This window comes from Eschrichtius robustus, chromosome 13, assembly GCF_028021215.1.
Source record: "Eschrichtius robustus isolate mEscRob2 chromosome 13, mEscRob2.pri, whole genome shotgun sequence".
Taxonomy (NCBI): Eukaryota; Metazoa; Chordata; class Mammalia; order Artiodactyla; family Eschrichtiidae; genus Eschrichtius; species Eschrichtius robustus.
Window position 1 is genome coordinate 57,838,084 of NC_090836.1, and position 21,327 is coordinate 57,859,410.

A 21,327-nucleotide genomic window follows, 5' to 3' on the forward strand; every position below is an offset into this window, starting at 1 on the left:
ATTCTCAGATAATTCTTTTCCTCAGCTTACGTAGTCCTGTTGCTGGCCAGGGTTAAGCAGGTCAACAGCAGACTGTGTTTCTTACAAGCAGGTCTCTGGGCTACCTGCAGCAGAATTATCTGGGGTGTTTGTTAAAACTGCAAACTCGTGGTCCTCTAGATGTGAGTTCAGGCGTTTGCATTTTTCCCAATACCTCAGCTGACTACGATATACACCATTAAAAACAACAACAAAAACCTCTTTAGTGAAATACAATATTCACACAGAAAACTACACCTTGCACAGCTCACTGTGGATTGTATAAACTGAACACACAGTTGCCCATCCAGCAACTAGAGGCACCCTTGGGCCTACTCCCTGGTGCTATCTATCCCCTACTGGGGATTCACTCATATTGCCGTGCGTAAATGGAACTCCTTCTCAGGAGCGTGTAGTATTCCATCCTGGGATGCAAACCAAATGGAGAACCACTGTCTTCCAGAAGGTAGCAGACTAGCCCTACATGGATGTGCCACATGTTATATCTACAGGCACTCTTCTCAGTTTTTACCACAAGGCTAAACTTTGCCAGGAACTACGGAACTCACGTTGGAACTGAAGTCAGAGGGCTGGTCTGGAGGGCAGATGGGCCAGTTGTCTTTCTGCTTTTTTTTTTTTTTTTTCCAATAAATTTATTTATTTATTTTTGGCTGTGTTGGGTCTTCGTTGCTGCATGCGGGCTTTCTCTAGTTGCGGCGAGCAGGGGCTACTCCTCGTTGCGGTGAGTGGGCTTCTCATTGCGGTGGCTTCTCTTGTTGCAGAGCATGGGCTCTAGGGGCACGGGCTTCAGTAGTTGTGGCTCATGGGCTCTAGAGCGCAGGCTCAGTAGTTGTGACGCACGGGCTTAGTTGCTCCTTGGCATGTGGGAGCTTCCCGGACCAGGGCTCGAACCCGTGTCCCCTGCATTGGCAGGCTGATTCTTAACCACTGTGCCACCAGGGAAGTCCTGTCTTTCTACTTTAAAGAAGCTCCTTCCTGGGTGATCTGATAACCATAGAGGCATTACAACTATCTTTTCCTGATACTTGTTTTTCAGTTCTGCCTCATGAGGGCTCAGAGTATAGTAATTCTTTCCTGACCGCTGCATTTGCTGAAATCGCCAATGTGGAGGCAGCATTAGCATAGTGGTTATGTTTACCTGGAGCCACACCACCTCGGTCCAGGCGGTGATTCTGCTACTTCTTGTGTGATGCTGGGCCCCTGTTTAACTCTGGAGCCTCAGTTTCCTCGTGTAAAATAAGGCTTATATCTGTGCCTCATGGGGTTGTTATGAGGAGTAAGTGAGCTAACATTTGAAAAGCACTTAAACAGAGCCTGGCACGAAGCAAGCAAACACGTGTTTGATAAGTGGATTGGTATTTTTAAACTCATCAGCGTAACACTCAGCTTAACACATCAGCATAACACTCAGACACTAAAGGATCATACGGACCTAATGCCAAAGGAAGAAGGGTACCGAGGTGGTTTTGAGTGGCTTAGCCCAGACTAGATCCCACTCCACCCCCCCTTTAAAGAATTATCTACCAGAGTTTCGTTCATTTGTTACCCTTATTTCTGCCACACAACATTTGCTTTCTTATATCTAAAAAAGTGTTCATCAATATGCCACTTATTATTAACCGCTGGTAGCCAGAACTAATGGGAATAAAGTCCATCATTAATGCAGGGCTGGATTATTTTTAAATAGGGAATTATCCCAAACTCATTTTTGTCCCAGATGATGAATTAACAAATTCTATTATATTACTACTAGAAATACCAAAGAATCTAATCTCTGATGCATTCTGGCTTGTTTTCTCATTCTTGTATTCTGAAGTTGACATTTTCTTTATTTGAGATGTTTCATGTATTGCCTGAGTTGCTGTAGCTCCCAGGACATGAGGTTAGCCAGGGCCTCTCTTTCTGTCTCTGTCCCCATCTGGATCCATTATGACCCAAATCCACTCCACAGGCCAGAGGCTTCTTTTCCCACCACTTTACCTTTCCTCCTCTGGACATCCACTCCCTAAGTATCTTTTCAAAATCGTCATCACTCTTGCTGCTTACGAAAATCATACATACATTTTAAAAATTTGAGCATTTAAAAATATATACTGTAGGATGTGAAATCCATCCACAGACCACTCCATTCACTAAAATAGATTCCAGATGGATTCAGGTGCTAGATGTAAAAACTATAACTATAAAAATATTGAAAAAAGTATAGGATACATTTATGACCTTGGGGGTAAAGAAGGCCTTTTAAAATGAGACATAAAACATAAAAGCATAAAGAAAAAGATTGATAATCTCATAGAAATTTAAAACTTCTGTAAGGCAAAAGATGTTGAAAACAACGTTTAAAGACAAGCCACAGAATGGGTGAAAATATTTGCCACGTATATAACAAAGACTATCCTGAGTATCTAAGAAGGCCTACACGCAAGTAGGGAAATAGGCAAAAGGCATGAGGAAATAAAAATGGCCAGTGAACTTTGAATGTAAATTCCACGGGGCAGGAATTTGTGTTGGTTCACTGCTGTCTCCAGCATCTAGAGCAGTACCTTGATGTTTATTTAATGTGAAGTAAAATGTGAAAACATGCTCATTCTAAGTTTCAATCATGAAAATGCAATTTTAAATGGAGACATATTTTACACATTGGATTGGAAAAAAATGCCAGCGTTGGTTAAGATGTGGGGAAATGTACACACTCGTGTGGTGTTGGGAGTGTAAATATACATCCTACTGAAGGGCAATTTGTGAGTATCTACCAAGTACAAGAATGCACGTGCCTTTTGACTTAGCAATGCCTACACCTCGGGAAATTAGTGAGGGTATCAATCACAGCATTGTTTGAGGGTATCAATCACAGCGTTGTTTGAGAAAACTGAAAGTTGTAAATGACCTAAATACTCATCAACATGGAAATGACTGAATAAGCTATGGTAAACTCAAACCATGACTAGTATGGGGCAGTTTAAAACAATGAGGTATGCCTACAGGTACCAACCCCCAACACACATAAGTGAAAAAGGCAAGCTGCATAACAATACTAGCTAAGCAATACCCATAAAACTGTAGACATGTGCATATGTTTTCTATGTAAATGCACAGAAAAAAGTTTGGATATGAATTTTTTTCCTTCACATATATTCTGGAATCTTCCCGTGTCAAAAGAAAAATCTAACTTGTTCTTTTATAAAGGTTGTGGAATGTTTCATTGACTGGGTATAGCATAACCTAGTCAATTCCCTATTGATGAATGTATGGTTATTCTTGGACAGCTTTATTGAGATGTAATTCACATACTACACAATTCACAATTCACCCACTTAAAGTGTACAATTCAATAGTTTTGGTATATTACATTATTAATTTTTAAAAACTGTGATAAAATATAACATAAAATGTGTCATTTTAACCGTTTTAAGTGTACAGTTCAATGGCATCAATTAGATGACTGTATCATTTTCATTTTTACTATTATAAATAAATGCTGTAAATCTACATCCTCATACATACTTTGTGCAAATGTGCTTCTCTATAGGACAGAGAGCTCTCATCTGCTGAGGGCCAGAGATAAAGAGTGATAAAGAGAAATATGGGTGGGTTTTTTCCTAAGATTACTACATTACTGTTAATGTGATTTTAAACCTCTCAAAGAGATAGGGGATTTTCCAAAGCAAATGCAAAAGTGGAAAAACAAAAACTCCTCATTTTCCTATGTTCATTTAAGTTGTCAAGTACATAAAAACCAGTTAAAGCAAAGGATGATCTGTCACCCAGTATCTGAGCATGCATATGCTAGATCCCAATGGAATCTGTTACCTGGTATCTGACAACTTATCCTGAGTCTTTTTTGTCAAACATACCACAAGCAATTGGACCCTACATAGAGAGACACAGCCTTAATATTAGATCTGGTTTCCTAATCTGAACTTCTCAGTCTAACTAGAGGGTGACTGCTGGCAATTCACTTAATCCAATGGACCAATACCCCTGCTTTGTAAAATGGAGGGTCTAGCCCGGATGCTAGAACTTGTGTGGGCCAGGTCACAAGGTGTGCTGGCGGGAATGAGGTCAGCCTAAAACCGCAGATATGCCGGAGGCAAGCCCTATAGTCTAGGAGCTCTGGTCTGAATGTGCCAGCGACTTGTTTTGCGGCCCCAGGCAAGTTACTAAACCGCTGACAAGTCAGTCTCTAAAGCTGTCAATTGGTATTTACCTTATAGGGTGTTGTGATGGTTCAATGAGACAAAGCACGCATACTGCCTCTCTTGTGCCTGACACCAAAGATGCCCTCAATAAAGGGTAGCTTCAAGTGTTTTAAGCACCAAAGCGTGTGTCAGTGCCATTCATCCAAGTTGCCAAATATCCCAAGTTATATAACAGCAATAGTAGCTTATACTTCTGTAGCATTTATTATGTGCCAATCACATCCTGAGTGCTTAACATCTATGAATTTATTTAACCCTCTGGTCATCCTATGAGATGGATACTATTACTTCCATGTTACAAAAGAAGAAATAGGCACAGAGGGTAAGAAACTCATTCAAGATCACAATTACTGAATAGCATAACCAGGCTTTGAACCCAGGCAATCTGTACTCTACAGAGTCTGTGTTCTTAGGCACTATTAAATGCAAATATCTGTGTATTTACAGGTGTGGACATAAATGTGGTATTTCCCCCTATTCTGATAGCTCTCCAGTTTCAATACCTGGTATCAACATCCCTTCCTTACCAAGATGTAAAAAATTAAGATTGCTTCGATAAAACACTCAAATTTCACCCTACCACCTAATTTTAAAACCTATTTTTTAAATGACAGCCAAATGAGAACTTGTTTTAAAGGCAGCTATAAAAAGAATGAATATAAGCGAGGACATTATTAAACTTCTCATTGGTCACTCTAAGATTACACTGTGATTCCTATGAGCCTAAGGTGTTTTGAAACTCAAATGCTTGGAGAGTTACCTTCTCATATTGAACAGTATTCTGTTTCATTAGCTTACTCTATTTCCCTAGAGTTTCCACCTGAAAATTGAACAGTTTCTCACTAGATCACATGCGCTTTTAACATCAGCTCATAATATGTCCTTCAGAGGAAACAGGCTTTGGACTGCTCATGGAGCAAACCTCAGTGTTTAGCAGCTGGGATTCTGTTAATTTACCCCATGTAAAAGGTTACTTTTGTTTTCCTCCCTTAATTCACTTCTATCTCCATCTCTAGCATACAGGGGAAAGCTTTCCCCCTCTAGCAAGTAGGACCCCAGTGGTGAGGAATGACACAGTTACTTGTCTGACCCAACCTTCTGGTTCCCGGGCACAGGAGGAGTTTAGGCAGGTCAGGGCAGCTCAAGCATCCCTATGCTACACCAGCAACTTCTCCTCCCAGACATCAAGGATGCTGAGTACACTCTGTCCTACCCATCGGGTGGCGGGGGTCCTGCAGCCTTAGCATCTAAGGTATCTTACTCTGTGCTCATTGGAAAATCCAAAGTTCTTGATGGCCAGATTCTGCTCTCTACCATCAATGGAGTAAGCTCTCGTCCATCAATGGAGTCTGTATAAGTCTAAATCTCAGTTGTCAGGACAGAGCTCCTGGGCCCAGACAAATCAGTAGAGGTGGTCAGAGTGTTTCTGAGCATTCTGCGATATTTAGATAGACTATGGCTGCCCGGAGTACAGCAAGGACGTAGGCGTGGGAAGGCTCAAGAGTGAGATCTTTTGTCTAATCCAATACATAGGTGATCAGCCAAGATACTCTTATTTATACAAGCTCCTAGCATTTGGCTTGATAGAGTATATTCAATGTTTTCTAACAGATACAATCTTGTTTTGATCAGTTTCAGAGGGCTCTGAACCTTTGTAAAGCATCACATATATATGTCCCACTAAAAAAGAACATTCCAAAGGGCAGAAATTAATACCCTTCAGCACCCGCCAGAGAGTCTGGCATATTGCCTTGTTTATGGCACTTCCTCAGTCTATTCTTGCAAAGATTCCATAGTCAGTGCAGTAGTTTTCATGTTACCTGCCCCTGGGTCATGGAACCTTTATTCCAATAGATTCTTGTGTGACGATCCAATGTAAGAAGTTAAAGCTAAGCTGCTCTGGTTTAAAGAAGGGGAACCCAAGCTGCTGACTGTCTCCTTACTCACTAAAGTATCTCAAGTCATCTTGACGGAAGCCTCCAGGTTCTAGAGACCATTTGAAAACTGGAAGAACTGGTACTTTGAATCCTGGGTTTGAGTTCCCAGCTCTGCCCCTTACCAGCTAAGTTGCCTTGGGCAAGTCACCTTTTCCCCAAGCCTCAGTTTCCCATCTGTAAAACAGGGATAACACTACTTAATTCCCAGATTGATGGCAGGGTTTAAAATAAGGCATGGAAGTAGTTAGTACATAACAAGCATTTAATAAAGTGTACAACTTTATTACTAATGGTCAAATACCCCCTTTTATTACTCTTTAAACATATTTTCCCAAGGACAGAGAACAGAATGTCCTATGGAACCATAGTCCCCTGGGGGCTACAAAGAATGCAGTTTTAGTGAAGAGTTTACGTGAGTCAAAATATTTCCCTATTTATCACTGTCCTTTGAACAATCTGCTTACAAAAAACCAAAACCAAACCCAAACCAAACCCATAATGACAAAATCCTTCTAAAACTTTGTATTTTCCAGTGAGCACAAACTAAGATACCCTAGATGCTAAGACACATTAGAAATCACCGTCAGCTCTTTATCCTTGACTGCGTACAGGGGCAGCATTCAGTGCCCCAGCTGCTGCTGGAAGCAAAATCTCACCCTGCCCCTTAGCTCTAGTCTGTTTTTCCATTCACTTTACCGGGAATTCCTACCCCCTCACCTATCTGCCTGGGAACAGTCAAAGCTTTGTTCAATTATCAGCTTCCCTGATAAGCCTTTCTCGACTTTCCCAAGCACCCTGGAGGCCAGGCCTTTGAACTTTCATGGCCCTGTTACAGTGCTTTTCCCATTAAGGTGATTGGGTGTAAGGCCCCATCCCTAGTTCCTAAAGAGAAAGGTCCAGGTTCTTTGTATCCACCTGCCCAGGTTCTGGTAGACAACAGGAGGGCAATACATCGTTGAACGAATATGTAAATGAATTACTGAAAGACACATTTGGATTACTAACCCAAATTTATCAGTTACCAAGACATAATTTTGGATCATCAATTTCTTCATATATGAAGTATCTTTGTTCTCAGCTCTAAAACGTGAACATAAATAACTTAAAGTTTTCATATAGCTTAAGTGAGGAAAGATTGTAAAGGGCCTAGCACGGTGCCTGGCACATGACAGGTACTCAGTAAAGAGCAGCTGCATTTCTTTCATTTTCCCATCCTCGCTGCTCCTATTCAATAGCTTACCTAGAAAATGAGCCCAAGATTATGTCCCCTCTCAGTGCTGCTACGTATCGCCTGAAAAGTTCAAGTGGCTGTACAGTTGACCCTTAAACAGTGAGAGGGGTCAGGAGTGCCAAGCCTCTGAGCAGTCAAAGTCTGTGTATAACTTAGCTGGTCCTTGGTATCTGTAGATCCTCAGTGGGGGATTCAACTAACCACGGATCATGTAGCTTGGTTGTATTTACTATTGAAAAAAAATCTGCATGTAAGTGGACCGGCGCAGTTCAAGCTCATGTTGTTCAAGGGTCAACTGTACTTCATAATAAAAATATTCCAATATTGCTTTAAAATAGAAGGTAATCTGTTTCTATTTTGTGCACTGTTGGCAGGAATGTAAATTGGTACAGCTACTATAAAAAAATTAAAACCGTAACTACCATGTGATCCAGCAATCCCACTTCTGGGTATTTATCTGAAGGAAATGAAATCAGTATGTCCAAGAGGTATCTGCATCCCCACGTTCAATGCAGTATTATTCACAATAGCCAAAACATAGAAACAACCTAAATGTCTGCAGATGGATGAACGGTTAAAGAAAATGTGATATGTACATACAGTGGAATATTATTCAGCCGTGAAAGAGAAGGAAATTCTGCCATTTGCGACAGCATGGAGGAAATGAGGGCATTATGCTAGGTGAACTAAGACAGAGCTATGATCTCACTTATATGTGGAATCTAAAAATGCTGAACTCATAGAAACAGAGTGGATTGGTGGTTGCCAGGCACTGGGGAGCAGGGGAAATAGGGAGATGTTGATCAAGGGGTACAAACTGCCAGCTCTAAGTTCTGAGGATTTAATATACAGCACAGTGACTGTAGATAACAATACGGTATTATATAAAGTTGCTGAACGATTAGACTTAAATGTCTGCACCACCACCACAACAAAATAGTAATTGTGTGAGGAGAAGGATGTGTTAACTAATCTTTTTATGGTAATCCTTTTACAATACATGGGTTATCAAATCATCACATCACACACTTAAAACTTACACAATGTCGTACGCCAATATTATATCTCAATACTGGTGGGAAAAAATTTTAAGTGTCTGTTCCTAGGTACTCTGACATTTCTCTTTGAATTCTAGATTTAAGTAATATTTATCACTTTCTGTATAAGTCTGGCATAACCAGAATTTGTCTCCAAAATGGCTGATAAAAAAATCATTTCTTTTTGTCTGATCTGGGCTCTGTGAGGGCAAAAAGACACTATGTGCAATGCATCATTGAAATGTTTCTGGTAAGCTGTATGATAAAGATAAGTGATCTTTAAGGTTTAAGTGAATAATCCGATCCAATTATGCTATTTAAATCAGAACTCTTCACACTGACAGCTCTTAGGAACTGTTATTATTTTTTACAGATTTCTTATTACGTTTTGTTGGTGCTCTCGTTTATTCACCCTGGCATGTTTGTATTTTCTCACTGATTTCTTATTCCAGACATGGCTGTTTCACCTTATTTCTTAAAGGGAATCTTTATGGTAATGCTAAATGAATTGTAAAATGATCAGGAATTTTCCAATCAAGAAAACAATCTGTCACTTTCCTATCAGTCAGGAATCCCTAGGATGATGTGACTCCCTTCGGAAGAAGCAAGAAGTCTTTCACAAGGTGGGCAAGGCCTTCCACCATCTGCCCGTCTTGCCTCCTTTCGTCCCCTCATGCTCTCCTCTCCAGCCACACTCAACTTCTTTTGCTGCACAAGGCCCACATGCTCCTTAACCCACCAGGCCTTTGAACAGGCTATTTATGGCCTTGACTTCCCCCTTTCACCTGGCTGACTTCTGTCCTTCCCGTCCCCTGCCATCTACTCCCCTAGGGTGAATCTCATCTGCATTTACTAGGATGTCTCTTCCTTCCCACTCACCCCTCAGATCATCAGCTCCATCAGGACAGGGACTACGTGTGACTTCTTTACCTCTCTATTTTTATATATAGTTTGTGGCCAGCACACGCCACAAACTATACTAGGCATTCAATACATGTTTGCTGCATAAATTGAATGAATCTGTCTAGAGATAAATAGATTTAACTAAGGCTACTTTGGGATCTGTCAGTTAACTTTACGGCTCTCAGTCTTCACTTATAACTGCATCCAACATGGTTGACCACGACCTCAGTGAGGAAAGAGTTAACACAGCTGGTCTGCTTTATTCACTTCTTGCTTATCTCTGGAACACCTGCACTCGTTGTAATGACTCTTAACCAAACTCTGAGCACTAAACTCCTTCAGTGTTCACTAATTAATGATGCAAGGCAGAGGGTCAGCGTGTACCAGGCCGAAAGCGTTGTTTAAAGTAAACATGAAGATTCATGATGGGCACCTGGGACCTAGTGTGGATCTGTACCCTGTGGGTCACAATAGTGATGTGACCAGCTCCTGTGAAGAACTCTGGGCCTACAAGACTCGAGTGGGCTTCCCTGAGTGCACAGCTGGAGAGAAACATGCATCTGTGGGATCCTCACCGAGGGAGAACAGGCAAGCCCATGCTGACTTCTCTAGTCTTTGCCTACATGTATCATTATTCTGCTGTGCCTGCACTGTGTCCTTTGCTTCGTAAATCTTGGCTGCAAGCATGACTTTGTTGAGTCACAAGTCCTTCCAGCAATTCACTAGTGGGTGGTCATGGGACCCGGAGACAGCCTCCTTTTTGAACTGCTGCCCTTCCTTCATGTCTGTGATATCACTCTTCATCTTTCTCCCACTTCCTTGTTGAATTTTTTTTTTCCATCTCCTTTTTTGGCTTCTATCTCTACCAGACTCAAAATATAACAGTATCCTCTGGCTCTATTCTGGCCCTCTTTTATCTCTACTATCTTGTTAGATTATTTTATAATCCCATAGGTTTCAATGCCATCTACATGTTGATGACTCTCAAACTTATTTCTACAGCCAAAACTTTCCTCCAAACCCCACCTACACACCTGCCTACTGGACATTCCGAGCGGATGTCTATTAAGGATTTCAAATTTTTAAAAATGGTCTAAATCAGAGGTCTTGATTTCAACCCAAACTTGTCCTCTTCTAGTATTTCCTATCTTGGTAAATAATACCTCAGGTGCTCAGCTGTCCAAGCTGAAAACCTACAGGTCATCCTGGATCTTTCATTTTTCCCTGATCTCTGCCCACCCCCTTCCAATCCATTAAGGAAGTATTGTTGGTTTTATTTCCAAAGTAAATCTCTAATCCCTCCACTTCTCTCCATTTCTAATACAGCATCTTCATCCAAATCACCATCATCAACAGTTGCCTGGATTATTACAACTGGATTAGTCTCCCTGCTTCTATACTTGCCCCTTTCTAATTAATTCTCTATTCAGGGCTTCCCTGGTGGTACAGTGGTTGAGAATCTGCCTGCCAATGCAGGGGACACGGGTTCGAGCCCTGGTCTGGGAAGGTCCCACATGCCGCGGAGCAACTAAGCCCGTGAGCCACAACTACTGAGACTGCGCGTCTGGAGCCTGTGCTCCGCAACAAGAGAGGCCGCGATAGTGAGAGGCCCGCGCACCGCGATGAAGAGTGGCCCCCGCTCACCGCAACTGCAGAAAGCCCTCGTATAGAAACGAAGACCCAACACAGCCAAAAATCAATCAATAAATAAATAAATAAATTTATTTTAAAAAAAAATTTCTCTATTCAGCAGCCAATGTTATAATTTTTCCAAACCTACATCAGATGACATCGTTCTGATTAAAACCCTTCAATGGTTTCCCATTATTCTTAGAACAGAATTCAAACTCTCCCTGTTTGAATTAGCATACCAGGCACTCTGTGAACTGTCCCCTGCGCGCCTCTCCAGCTTTACCCAGTCCCACTCTCTGCATGCTCACTGTGCCCCAGCACCACCGGCCTCATTTCTGTTCTTGGAATACAGCACAATCCTTTCCACCTCAAAGCCTCTGGACTCTCTGCCCACCCCTACACTGCAAGCTAGAGTGCCGCTGAGACTGAAGACACATTTTGTGCATTTTGAAGTATATGTCATTAAAACTCACAAGGTCCCCAGGCGCAGCTACATGTTTAATAAGGCTAGAATGTGGTACTTCCCAATTTGTCTTTCTGTTTTTTCATAAATAGAAAGGAACTTACCGGTAACAAATGATAATCCCACTAGGCTTATCTCTAGGTTATCTCTAGTAGAGAGAGATTATTCATCTCAGTCTCTAAGAGCAATAGAAAAAAATAAAATGTGTTCCTTAATTGAGGAACCTGTATCTCAAATTTAACCCCACGTGCATTTGGTATGATTACTAAGGTGTAAGTAAATCTAATTTTAAAATAATGGGAAAAGTCCTGTGGAATTGCCCCATGTTAAAACGATCTGTTCTCCCCATGTGTCCACACTTTCACAAGAGTGAACAGCCCCCTTTAAAAGAATTTTAATGGATGGGCTTGACTGAGTTACCAACAATGGGCAAGGGAATGGATACTTAACAGGGACTAAAAATTAAAGTTAAAATACTTTCAACCTTCAGTCTGTCTACCTGTGTATTTCCAAAACCTGAACATCTTAAACCTGTAAAGCATTCCTGAGTATGGAGGGGAAAAAAGACCCTTAAAATCGAGGGATTCCAAGTATCTGCTTAACTTTTCTGGTGTGGGGGGGAGGGGAGAGGCTTCATCACATGGTCCTTTTCGCTTTTTCACATTCTCTAGATAGACACTTGAACTATTTTTGCACTGTTCAAATAAAACCAGGGATATTTACTTAACCCCTTCTTAATGGAGGGGGTCTGTGTGTGTGTGTGTCTCCTCTATTTACTCTCTCTTCTCTTAATACATGTTTGGTTAGTGTTTGGGGGCTGAGGGAGCCAGAACCCCTCTAGGCGTGTCAGTGAATGATTCAGTTATGCCCTTGACTGCCTGAAGGCCACTAACCACCCTGTTGCCCTCCTACGCACCAGCGTGAGCTATGTCACAGTGAGGTCCTCCTATACTACTTCTCCAAGGTATCATGCTACTTCCCATAACATTGTTTTCTTGCAGTATAACCTGTTTTTGCTAAAACTATTTCATTTTCCTGAGAAACTGAAGTATTTACTACATACAACATATGTATAACTATATAACGTTGCATATATAAATTTACATATAGTATGTGTAACTGTATAAATGTATATAAAAGTATATATATAAAAATATACATCCTATATACTTATACATAATAGCATACTATATACTATACTGTATAAAACTGTATAAAAGCATATTTACATTAATGTTTCCTTTACTATACATGGAAAAACTCTTCAGCTGTGACCCTCACCGTGCCTGTCACATATAATCAGCACATAACTGGGCCTAAGATATGAAGATGAATGAAGTCTGGTCCTTGCCCTCCAAGTACAACATAGACAGAGCTCCTGGAAGATGCTCTGGAAGAGGGGCGCAAGGAGATTCTAACTCTGCCCACGTGACTAGAAAAAGGCTTCCAGGAGGAGGTGACATTTTGAACCAAGCCTCAATCAACTGAATAAATGATCAAGCGGTCTCTAACATCCATTCCTGCTCTAAAAATGTGACGTTGTGCTCCATTTCACCTGACTGTATTCACAGTATACCCGTGCACTTTGTCAGAAAGGAGGCTGAGTTATGTATTTGGATAACTGTCAGTTCAGGTGACTTTGGCTGTGCTCCTTAAGTGTGGTTCTAGTTTCCTCAGAGAGATTCCTATCAGAGAAATTTTAAAAACTGAGTAAACAACTAACTGAAAGTTCTTTGTTTATACAAACGGAGGGTTTGCTTTCTTCTTCTAGACTCTGCGACAGTCCTTGCATATTTGAAGGGTTTACCCTGTCATTAATGCCTTTATACCCCACCATGAAGGCTGCTATCTTCAGCTCTGAGGAAGTTCGGGATATGTCTGTGAAGCCAGTTTGAAGGCAACTTGTTTGAAGTTGGCGGCATTTTGTGATGCCAAGGAGAGTAAACCTCCAGCTGAGCTTTTGACGAAGCTAGTACATGAAGGGTCACAGACCAGAAAATGTACACTTTTTAAACATCTGACATGTAGCAGTCCTTGTAAAACAGGGTTGAGAAAACATTTTTAATGTGCAACTTATGTCTGTTTTATTTATTTTATGTCTGTTTATTTGCACACAAACTCAAATTAGGATTTCCTAACCTCTCAGCAAACCACTACCCTATATTACATTGAATGGCTACGGAGCTAGGAAGAATACCAATTCTTTTCAATCACTAGATAGGAAGTTCCGATTTAATCTTCTTCCCCTAACCCAAGTGCATGTTGGTATTTGATATAATCTTCAAAATTTTACCTTTTTTTGGGTAATAAACTCTAAGGGAAAAGAATCTGCAAATGAAATCTATATATAACTGAATCACTCTGCTGTACACCTGAAACTAACAACATTGTAAATCAATTATATTTCAATAAAAAACTTTTTTTTTTTTTACTTTAAGATTCTTCTTATCTTACTTTCTGACTTTGCACTCTTCGAGAAAGGGGCATTCTAAATTCACAAACCAAAGGAAGGAAACAGGGCGAATGGCAGTTATCTCTCAACTCTAGATACTATTCGTCACCGCGGTGTTACCTCTAGGCACTCGTGTTTTGATTAAGAACGGAAACCAAACACCTTCTGGATGCTGGCTACATAAATCTGAAGTGGGTCTTATCAGCTCTCTGCATCTGTGGTTTTAGACCAACAGTCCCTAACCCTATCAGTTGACGCCTCTTTTTTCACGTCCAAGATTTTGCAGCTCCTCCTTCACCATTCTGGCATGAAATCCACAGAAAATAATATTTGCATACATAATTTCAGAAAGATTGATAAAATGTTCAAACTTTACATAAAAAGAAAGCAACTTATAATACGAAAAAGCTGCTTATATCAATTCTTGAGATTCACGGTGAAGGCATTTATTACAAACGCAGACTGATGCAGCTGTGTGGTCACTGATGCCAGGATTTTAAGAACGTGAAATATCTCGGAATCAAGTTCAGAGAAAAATATAATTGAATTTTCCCTCAATTTACCTACAGGTACATTCCTGGAAAGTTTGGTACATATTAAAATTGTGGGGAAAAAGTATTTTGTGTTTGTACATAAATCGGAATTGGTTTTAGGCTCAGATAATTGTAAGCTGGTCTTGCACCTATGGAAGACATTAGAAAATGTGGAGGATGATTTTTCACTAGGCACGACTATTCTGTGTGTTGCTAACAAGATCAGGAGGATGCATCAGCGAGGTCTCCCCTCCGAAGACTTAAAAGTTATGGCCTAAACCTCCCCTCAACTTCCAAAAATTCCCCCTAGGGGGCAGTACTACTCTTAATGAGAACCACTGTTCTCAGCTCAGGAGACAGCATTTTGGTGGGTGGGTGTCCCGAAAGTGTGCAAACCAGAATCTCAGTGTTCTCCTTTTGCCTCATAACCGAACAGTTTTGGTATATAGAAAAAAAATTAAGTCTACACCAAAATATGGAATTCACACTGCTTTGGATGAAACTGTAAATACTGAAAAGAGGTCTAGGATTCCATAGCCTATCACTCCACACATAAAATACATTTAACACAGGCCTGTTCTTGGATGTTGGAGGACGCTCCTCAACTTCTGCAGAATCACAGCAGTCGGGGCAAGGGGAGGAGCAGGATGTATGGGGGAGGGGAAAAGGGACAAGAACAGAGAAAAAGGTAACTGGAGAAACTTTTCTCTACAGCAAAGAGCTTCAAGGGTCCACCATTTGGCACAAGACAGACTTTGGTTCCAATCACCCCTCTGTCATTTACTAACTGTGGATGACTCATTCGATCTCAATTCTTCACATGTACATTGGGGGATAATAATGGTATTTCAGACCGTTGTTAGAGTGATTGAGGGGTATATGTAAAGTGCCAGGCAAAGAGTAAAATTCACTTAATGTTGGCTGCAATTATTATTTTTTTAACTTTCAAATGCCCCTAGAGTATTGGTGGTTGGATATATTTGAGATCTGGAACAAAAATGCTTCCTAGATATAAGAAGCAGAGTAACATCTGTGTTACTTTTTGGATATTCTGTCTCTTCCTCTTAAAATCTCATACCACAAATAGAGTGGAACTCTAAATCATTTCCTTGTAAGAAAAAAAGGCAGTGTCTTTAAGAAACTTAATGGTTATAAAACAAGGCTGATGTTCCTAAGGTGTTTCAGAAAAGGACTTTACATTTCAAGTTGAAGAAGGGGAAAGGCTTGCTACCCCAATGTAACTTTAAATCACAAGTATGTATATTACAGCTGAAATTCCCAGACTTTAGTGGCTGTCTTGATATTTAGTCCTCAATATGTCAATATTTACATCACAGAAAGCATTTTATACAGGATCTCAAGCAAACCGGCTTGCCGATCACTTGAGAAATGAACAGGGTGACAGAAAATCGAATGCTGTGGCAAAATCTTGTATCAGGCGTCCTTTTCAGAGGGTAAATCGCCAGCCAGAATCTACCCAGGCAAGGGGAGTAGGCAATGAGAGGTCTGTGTACATAAGCACAGTACATGTCTCTTTGGGGCAGGAGTCTAAGCCAATTCTAGCGAGATTTTTGAGTATCTGTGATGTTATGACGACTCCTGGCAGAGGAATTCAATAAATATTTGTTGAATGCATATGTGAAGGTGAGAATTCTTGGGGGAAAACGCAGGAGAAATAAATTCTCCTTTATACTTTGAACACAACAATGAAAACTTTATGCTACAGTAATCTTTCATCATCACTGTAACACTTAGCATAACATCTACCCTCATAGCAAATTTTAAAGTAAACAATACTGTTAATTATAAGCACTCTGCTGTGCAGTAGATCTCTAGGACGTATTCATCCTGTATGACCAAAACTTCGTACACTTTGACAAATACTACAGTAATCTTTCAAACCAGGAATGCCTGATTTACGACTGGTATAAGAGTTAGAAGAGGTAAGCATACATTTCTTGAGATTATCAATCAATACTCCTCTTGGAAATCAATTTGGTTACATGTATCAAATACATAGAACTGCTTTAAGACCTGGTAATTTCCTTTTTGGAAATGTATCCCCAATAGCAGGTAATGTATCCTTAACAGCAACTCTTATGTAGTACTTATTATGTGCCAGGAATTACTCCAACCACCGAGTGTCACACTGCTACAACATAGAGGATCTAGAATTTGAACTTGGGCCTTGTAGTTCCAAAGCCTGTGCGCGCTCTGACAACTTTTGCTGTCTTAGCTACAAAGATGTCCACTATGGCACTTTTTTTTTTTTTTTTATAACAGGAAAATTTAGAAACAAACTAAATGTTTGTCAGTGGGGTGTAAGTTAAAAAAACAATAGTATATCCATTGATAGAACACAAAGCAGGCATTAAAACTCAGGTTTTAGAAATAACGTGTTTGCAGGGGCAAGCAAGATATTTGGCTCAGTGGGAGGGGAGAAAGGCACAAAACAGGGCATATAGTCTTTCAGGTCTACTAAGTGTTTCCTTTGGGTGGTGAGATTTTAATTTTCTCCTTGGTGCTTTGTTGTATCTTCCCAATTTTCTGAATGAACTTGAGTTCCTTTTGTACTCAGAAAAAGAAAATTGCTAATAACAAATTTCTGTCTAGATCAGCACAGCCCAATCAAAATACAATGCAAGTCATATATGTAATTTAAAATGTTTTAGAAACCACAACCATATTAACAAAAGTAAAAAGAAACAGGTGAAGTTTTTAAAAAAATATTTCTTATTTAGCCTTTATATCTAAAATATTACTTCAACATGGAATCAATATAAAAATATTAATGGACTATTTTACTTTTGTGTATGAAATCTTCAAAGTCACTTTTAGCACACCTTAATTTGGTCTAGTCACATTTCAGCTGCTCAGTAAACAAGTGGCTACTGGCTACTGTGTTGGATCCTTGGTAGAAGCTTTACTTTCAGATCCAATGTGCCCAAAACCTGACTCTGAAACCCTCCAGTAACTACCTCAATCTTCATGTGACCAGCCACACCTGTGTCAAACCGCTTCCTTAATGAGGAAGAGATGTGCTTCAGAGAAGGTGGATCTGAGTTTGAAGCCTCCCTCTAACACTGATCAGCTGTGTGATCTTCAGCAAGTTAATTAACTTCTCTGTGCCTCATTGGATCCTTTCTGTAAATGAGTATAAGGCCTACTTTGAGTTGTTGAGATTGAAATAATGTATTACAACACCGAATACATGGAAAGCACTTTATAACAGATTTTATTATCTAACCCTTGCCCTTTGCAACCTTCCTTATTCAGATCAAGGTTAGACTTAGCAGGAGGAAAGACAAGATTCTTAGAAAAGAGATGTAGGAAATCTCATTTAAAGTGGTCCTAGAACTAATTTGGGGGGATGTGGAGAGAATAGCTGGGGAATCTGTAATAAATACATTTGTATTTTAAAGGGGGCTACCTGATAGCAGGGCACAAATGGCACAACTTTTTGCTTGCTTCACATGGCTTTCCCTCAGCAAATAGTCAAGCCACTAAACAAACAGAAAAAAATCACTGAATACGTGCCAGGAACATGCTAGACAAAGGGGCTTAGGAGTAATTACAAAAAAAAAAAAAAAAAAAGGATAGGAGAGGTGCTCCCTTAACTGAATGAAAGAATGAATCAATGAACATTGTACATTTTCTGATTTTTCTCAACTCAGCTGTCTGTTCTTTTTGTTTTTTAGTTGCCTCTGTTGTTTTACCTAAGATTTTCTTTACTCTGATATTAGGTAGTGGGATTTCCTCTAGAACGCTCAACTGAAATATGATCTGTCTACAGTGGCTGAATCTAGGTGAAGTGTATATATGTACTCAGCTTTTGTGTAGGTTTCAAACATTTCAAAATTAAAAACTGGAAAAAAATCAATTATAATAGAAGGCCATTAATCATGACATGTATCGATGGTTTTTTTAGCATCACTGTTTATAACAGAGGCCGCAAAGAGGTGAATGACTAAGAAATTCACATAATCAAGGATAAAATACTATATAGCAATCAATTCACACCTGCAGACCTTTCAATTCATGGAAATACGTAATGAAATAATGTGAACTGGGGGAAAAAAAGCAGAAGAGAACCCCTGATTACAGTAATGAAAATACACGTGATATGCATTTACAAAAACTAAAAATGTATTTGGCGAGGTAGGAATGTTACTTTCCCTTCTAGGTATGTTGCCCACATTCACAATAACAAAGAAAAATAAATAACACATATGGTAAATCTTGTTTGCTAAGCAAAACTTATCTTACATCAGAGGGCAGGATGGCCAGGGAAAACTGTGCATCTAAGTGAAAAGAGTACCAACAAATATCCTTGGCAACCGACTTCCAGGTACTAGCGTGCAGTTTAACCTACTACTCAGAACCTAATAGCAGATTTGGGATTTTTCTTAATCGGAGTAATTATTCAGAACATACTCAATACAAATATTTGACCTAAACTAGTGTCAGATTTTATTTTTTACATGGTAATTCCTCAGTCCTTTAACCACAATAGTGCACACAAGGTAAAAACAATTAAGCCTGCTGCCTTTCATTATTAGCGTGGTCTGATAGCACGCAGGGTAGATCAAAATAGCTGGTTGACATTGAGAGTCCCCAGTCACAAGCACTTTGTGCTTGAAGAAAATAAAAACCAAATCATTTAGTACTTAAAATTAACAACATTGGCATCACCTTGTGGGTTAAATGACTGAACAATAACTCAAGTTAGCTGTGTTCTATATTTCCTTTATTAATATAATTAGTATTCTTAGATCTTTTAAAATTGCTCTTCTCTAGCCCTAGGGGAAAATGATTTCAAAAGGCTGAATACATATGCTGATTCAAGATACGCTTTCTCATACATCCAACCTCTATAAGTTTGGATGATAGAGCAATATAGAGTAATTCTGGCACCAACTCCTTAGCAATGTTGTTTAAAAACAAAAATGCCATTACACACATAAGCCAAGGATTTTTATGTTGCATTGCACATAAGCAAATTTATGTAATACTTTTAAAATATAAAAACCATGGCCTTAATTTTTTGGAAAACGATTACTTAAGAATATGGTAATTAAGAGACTCACAAATTGGTTGAAAAACTCAGAGCTAAAATTCACATGGGGTTGAAATACACCTTATAAAGAGCTGACATCCAAATTACATACACTTGACAAAACTTATAATTTAAACATTAAGTTATTTGCTAATCTCTTTGGGGAGGTAACAATATAATAAAAGATTGAGAAATAATAATATCTGGTAAAATTATTTGCCTTGTCCCAAAATGGCTAAGCCTTAAAGTAGAATGATCTGAGTGCCAATCCTGGTTATAAAACTCACTCAAGATCTGAGTGTTCTTGGGCAAAATACTTAATTTCACTATGATTCAATTTTCCTATCTACTAAAATTAGAATTGCTTAATATATAGTTGTATATTTATACTTAATATATGGTTTCTAAATTAAAACAATAAAGTAATTAAATAATGAACGCGAAAATACTAAGAGCAATACCAATCACTGCTATGGTACACTTATTATCCAGCAATTGTCTCATTCAAATGGATACCTTTTAAAATAGCCTTTTAAGCAGTACCAGAGCCACTTTTTTGCATAACTTTAAGCCATAGGGCTAATTATACGTGACATTGAAATCTCACCAACAGAACTGCCCTATTTTAGTTTAAAAGAGACTTGAAGACACGATCCTAACAGTCCGAGTCATGTTTAAAGAAGCCATCAAAAAGGGAAACAAACCTGAGATGGGTAAACAGACCTCCTCGGCAGAAGTTCATGTAGAAAACTAAAACCTAAAGTACTCATCCCAGGAAATCAATGTCTGCAAGATTCCAAAACAGAACGCCATTAACGCAAAGCACTCGACACCGAGTGACAGCGGAGACGTTTAGTAAAATTCAGGTCTTACTACTCCCCTGACAAAAAGCAACACAACACACAAAAGCAGAAACAACCAACACGCAAGTCAGGGACGGATCCGCTCGAGCCCCTCTGAGTCGCTTCATGGAGAAGGAACAGGAGGCTTAAGGCATATTTAATGAATGAAACCGAGGACTAGGGGTTTGCGAAAGTACACGAGACGGACCCTACCTTCCACAGATTTCCCGATACTGTGCAAGTGAGTGATAGAACTGTAGTTTTGGGTAATACTCTTCAGGAACCGTTCCATCTCTGGCTGGTGGTGGTAGCTGAAGTCCAGCGCAGCTACCACAGGCAGCAACAGCCCTAGCCAGAGGCGGGCGCAGTCCATGTTCTAGAGATGAATAAAAACAATAATAAAGCTGAGCAGGTGAGGAAGGGGGTGGTGGGGAGTGTGCACGTTACTCGCTTCGGCTCCGCTGTCTAGTCTCAGACCTCCCGGCACTAACACTCCCAGCTTCCGAAGGAGGTAAAAGTTGGAAGCAACACCTTCGGGAGTTTGCGCACCCGGAGCACGGGCAGCCCCTGGTGCCCTCCATCCAGCCTCCCACCCTCTCCTCCTCCCCACGTCTCCGCCGCTCTCCGCCGCCCGACAGCTGCAGCAGCTGCGCCCGACCCCGCGCGAACTCCTCCTCACCCCAGCCCAGGCGCTCACCGCAGCCCGGCGGCTGCCACCGGGCGGGACCCGGTATTAATAGCCCGGCCAGGGTCCCACCCCCGACGCCTGACTGACGTCTCTCCGGCCCACTCAGGCGCCGCGCGGAGCACTCCGGGGCGGGGCCGAGCCGGGCGGTCCGGGCTCCTCTGCCTCTTTCTAGCGCCCCGGTCGCGGCGGCCTGTGCTGGGGCGCGGCTGAGAGCTTCCCGAAACCGAGTTACCTCGCGCGGCCCCAGTTTTTGCCGGCGCCCCAGGTCGGCAGTGCGCTCACCTCGGCCACGGCTCCGTCCGCTGAAGGGGTCCG

At 40.6% G+C, this 21,327-nt stretch overlaps 1 protein-coding gene across 1 annotated transcript in view; it reads right to left on the reverse strand.

Moving 5' to 3' along the window:
- CPM (carboxypeptidase M) overlaps positions 1-21,018 on the reverse strand; it is an 88,772-nt gene extending 67,754 nt beyond the window's left edge. The window contains exons 1-2 of the mRNA XM_068560041.1: positions 21,004-21,018; positions 20,538-20,700 (exon numbers count right to left, since the gene is read on the reverse strand). Of these exons, the coding sequence (XP_068416142.1) occupies positions 20,538-20,697 (160 nt within the window). The 5' untranslated portion in view covers positions 20,698-20,700; positions 21,004-21,018. The remainder of the gene's footprint in view (positions 1-20,537; positions 20,701-21,003) is intronic.
- Positions 21,019-21,327: the final 309 nt, after the last annotated feature.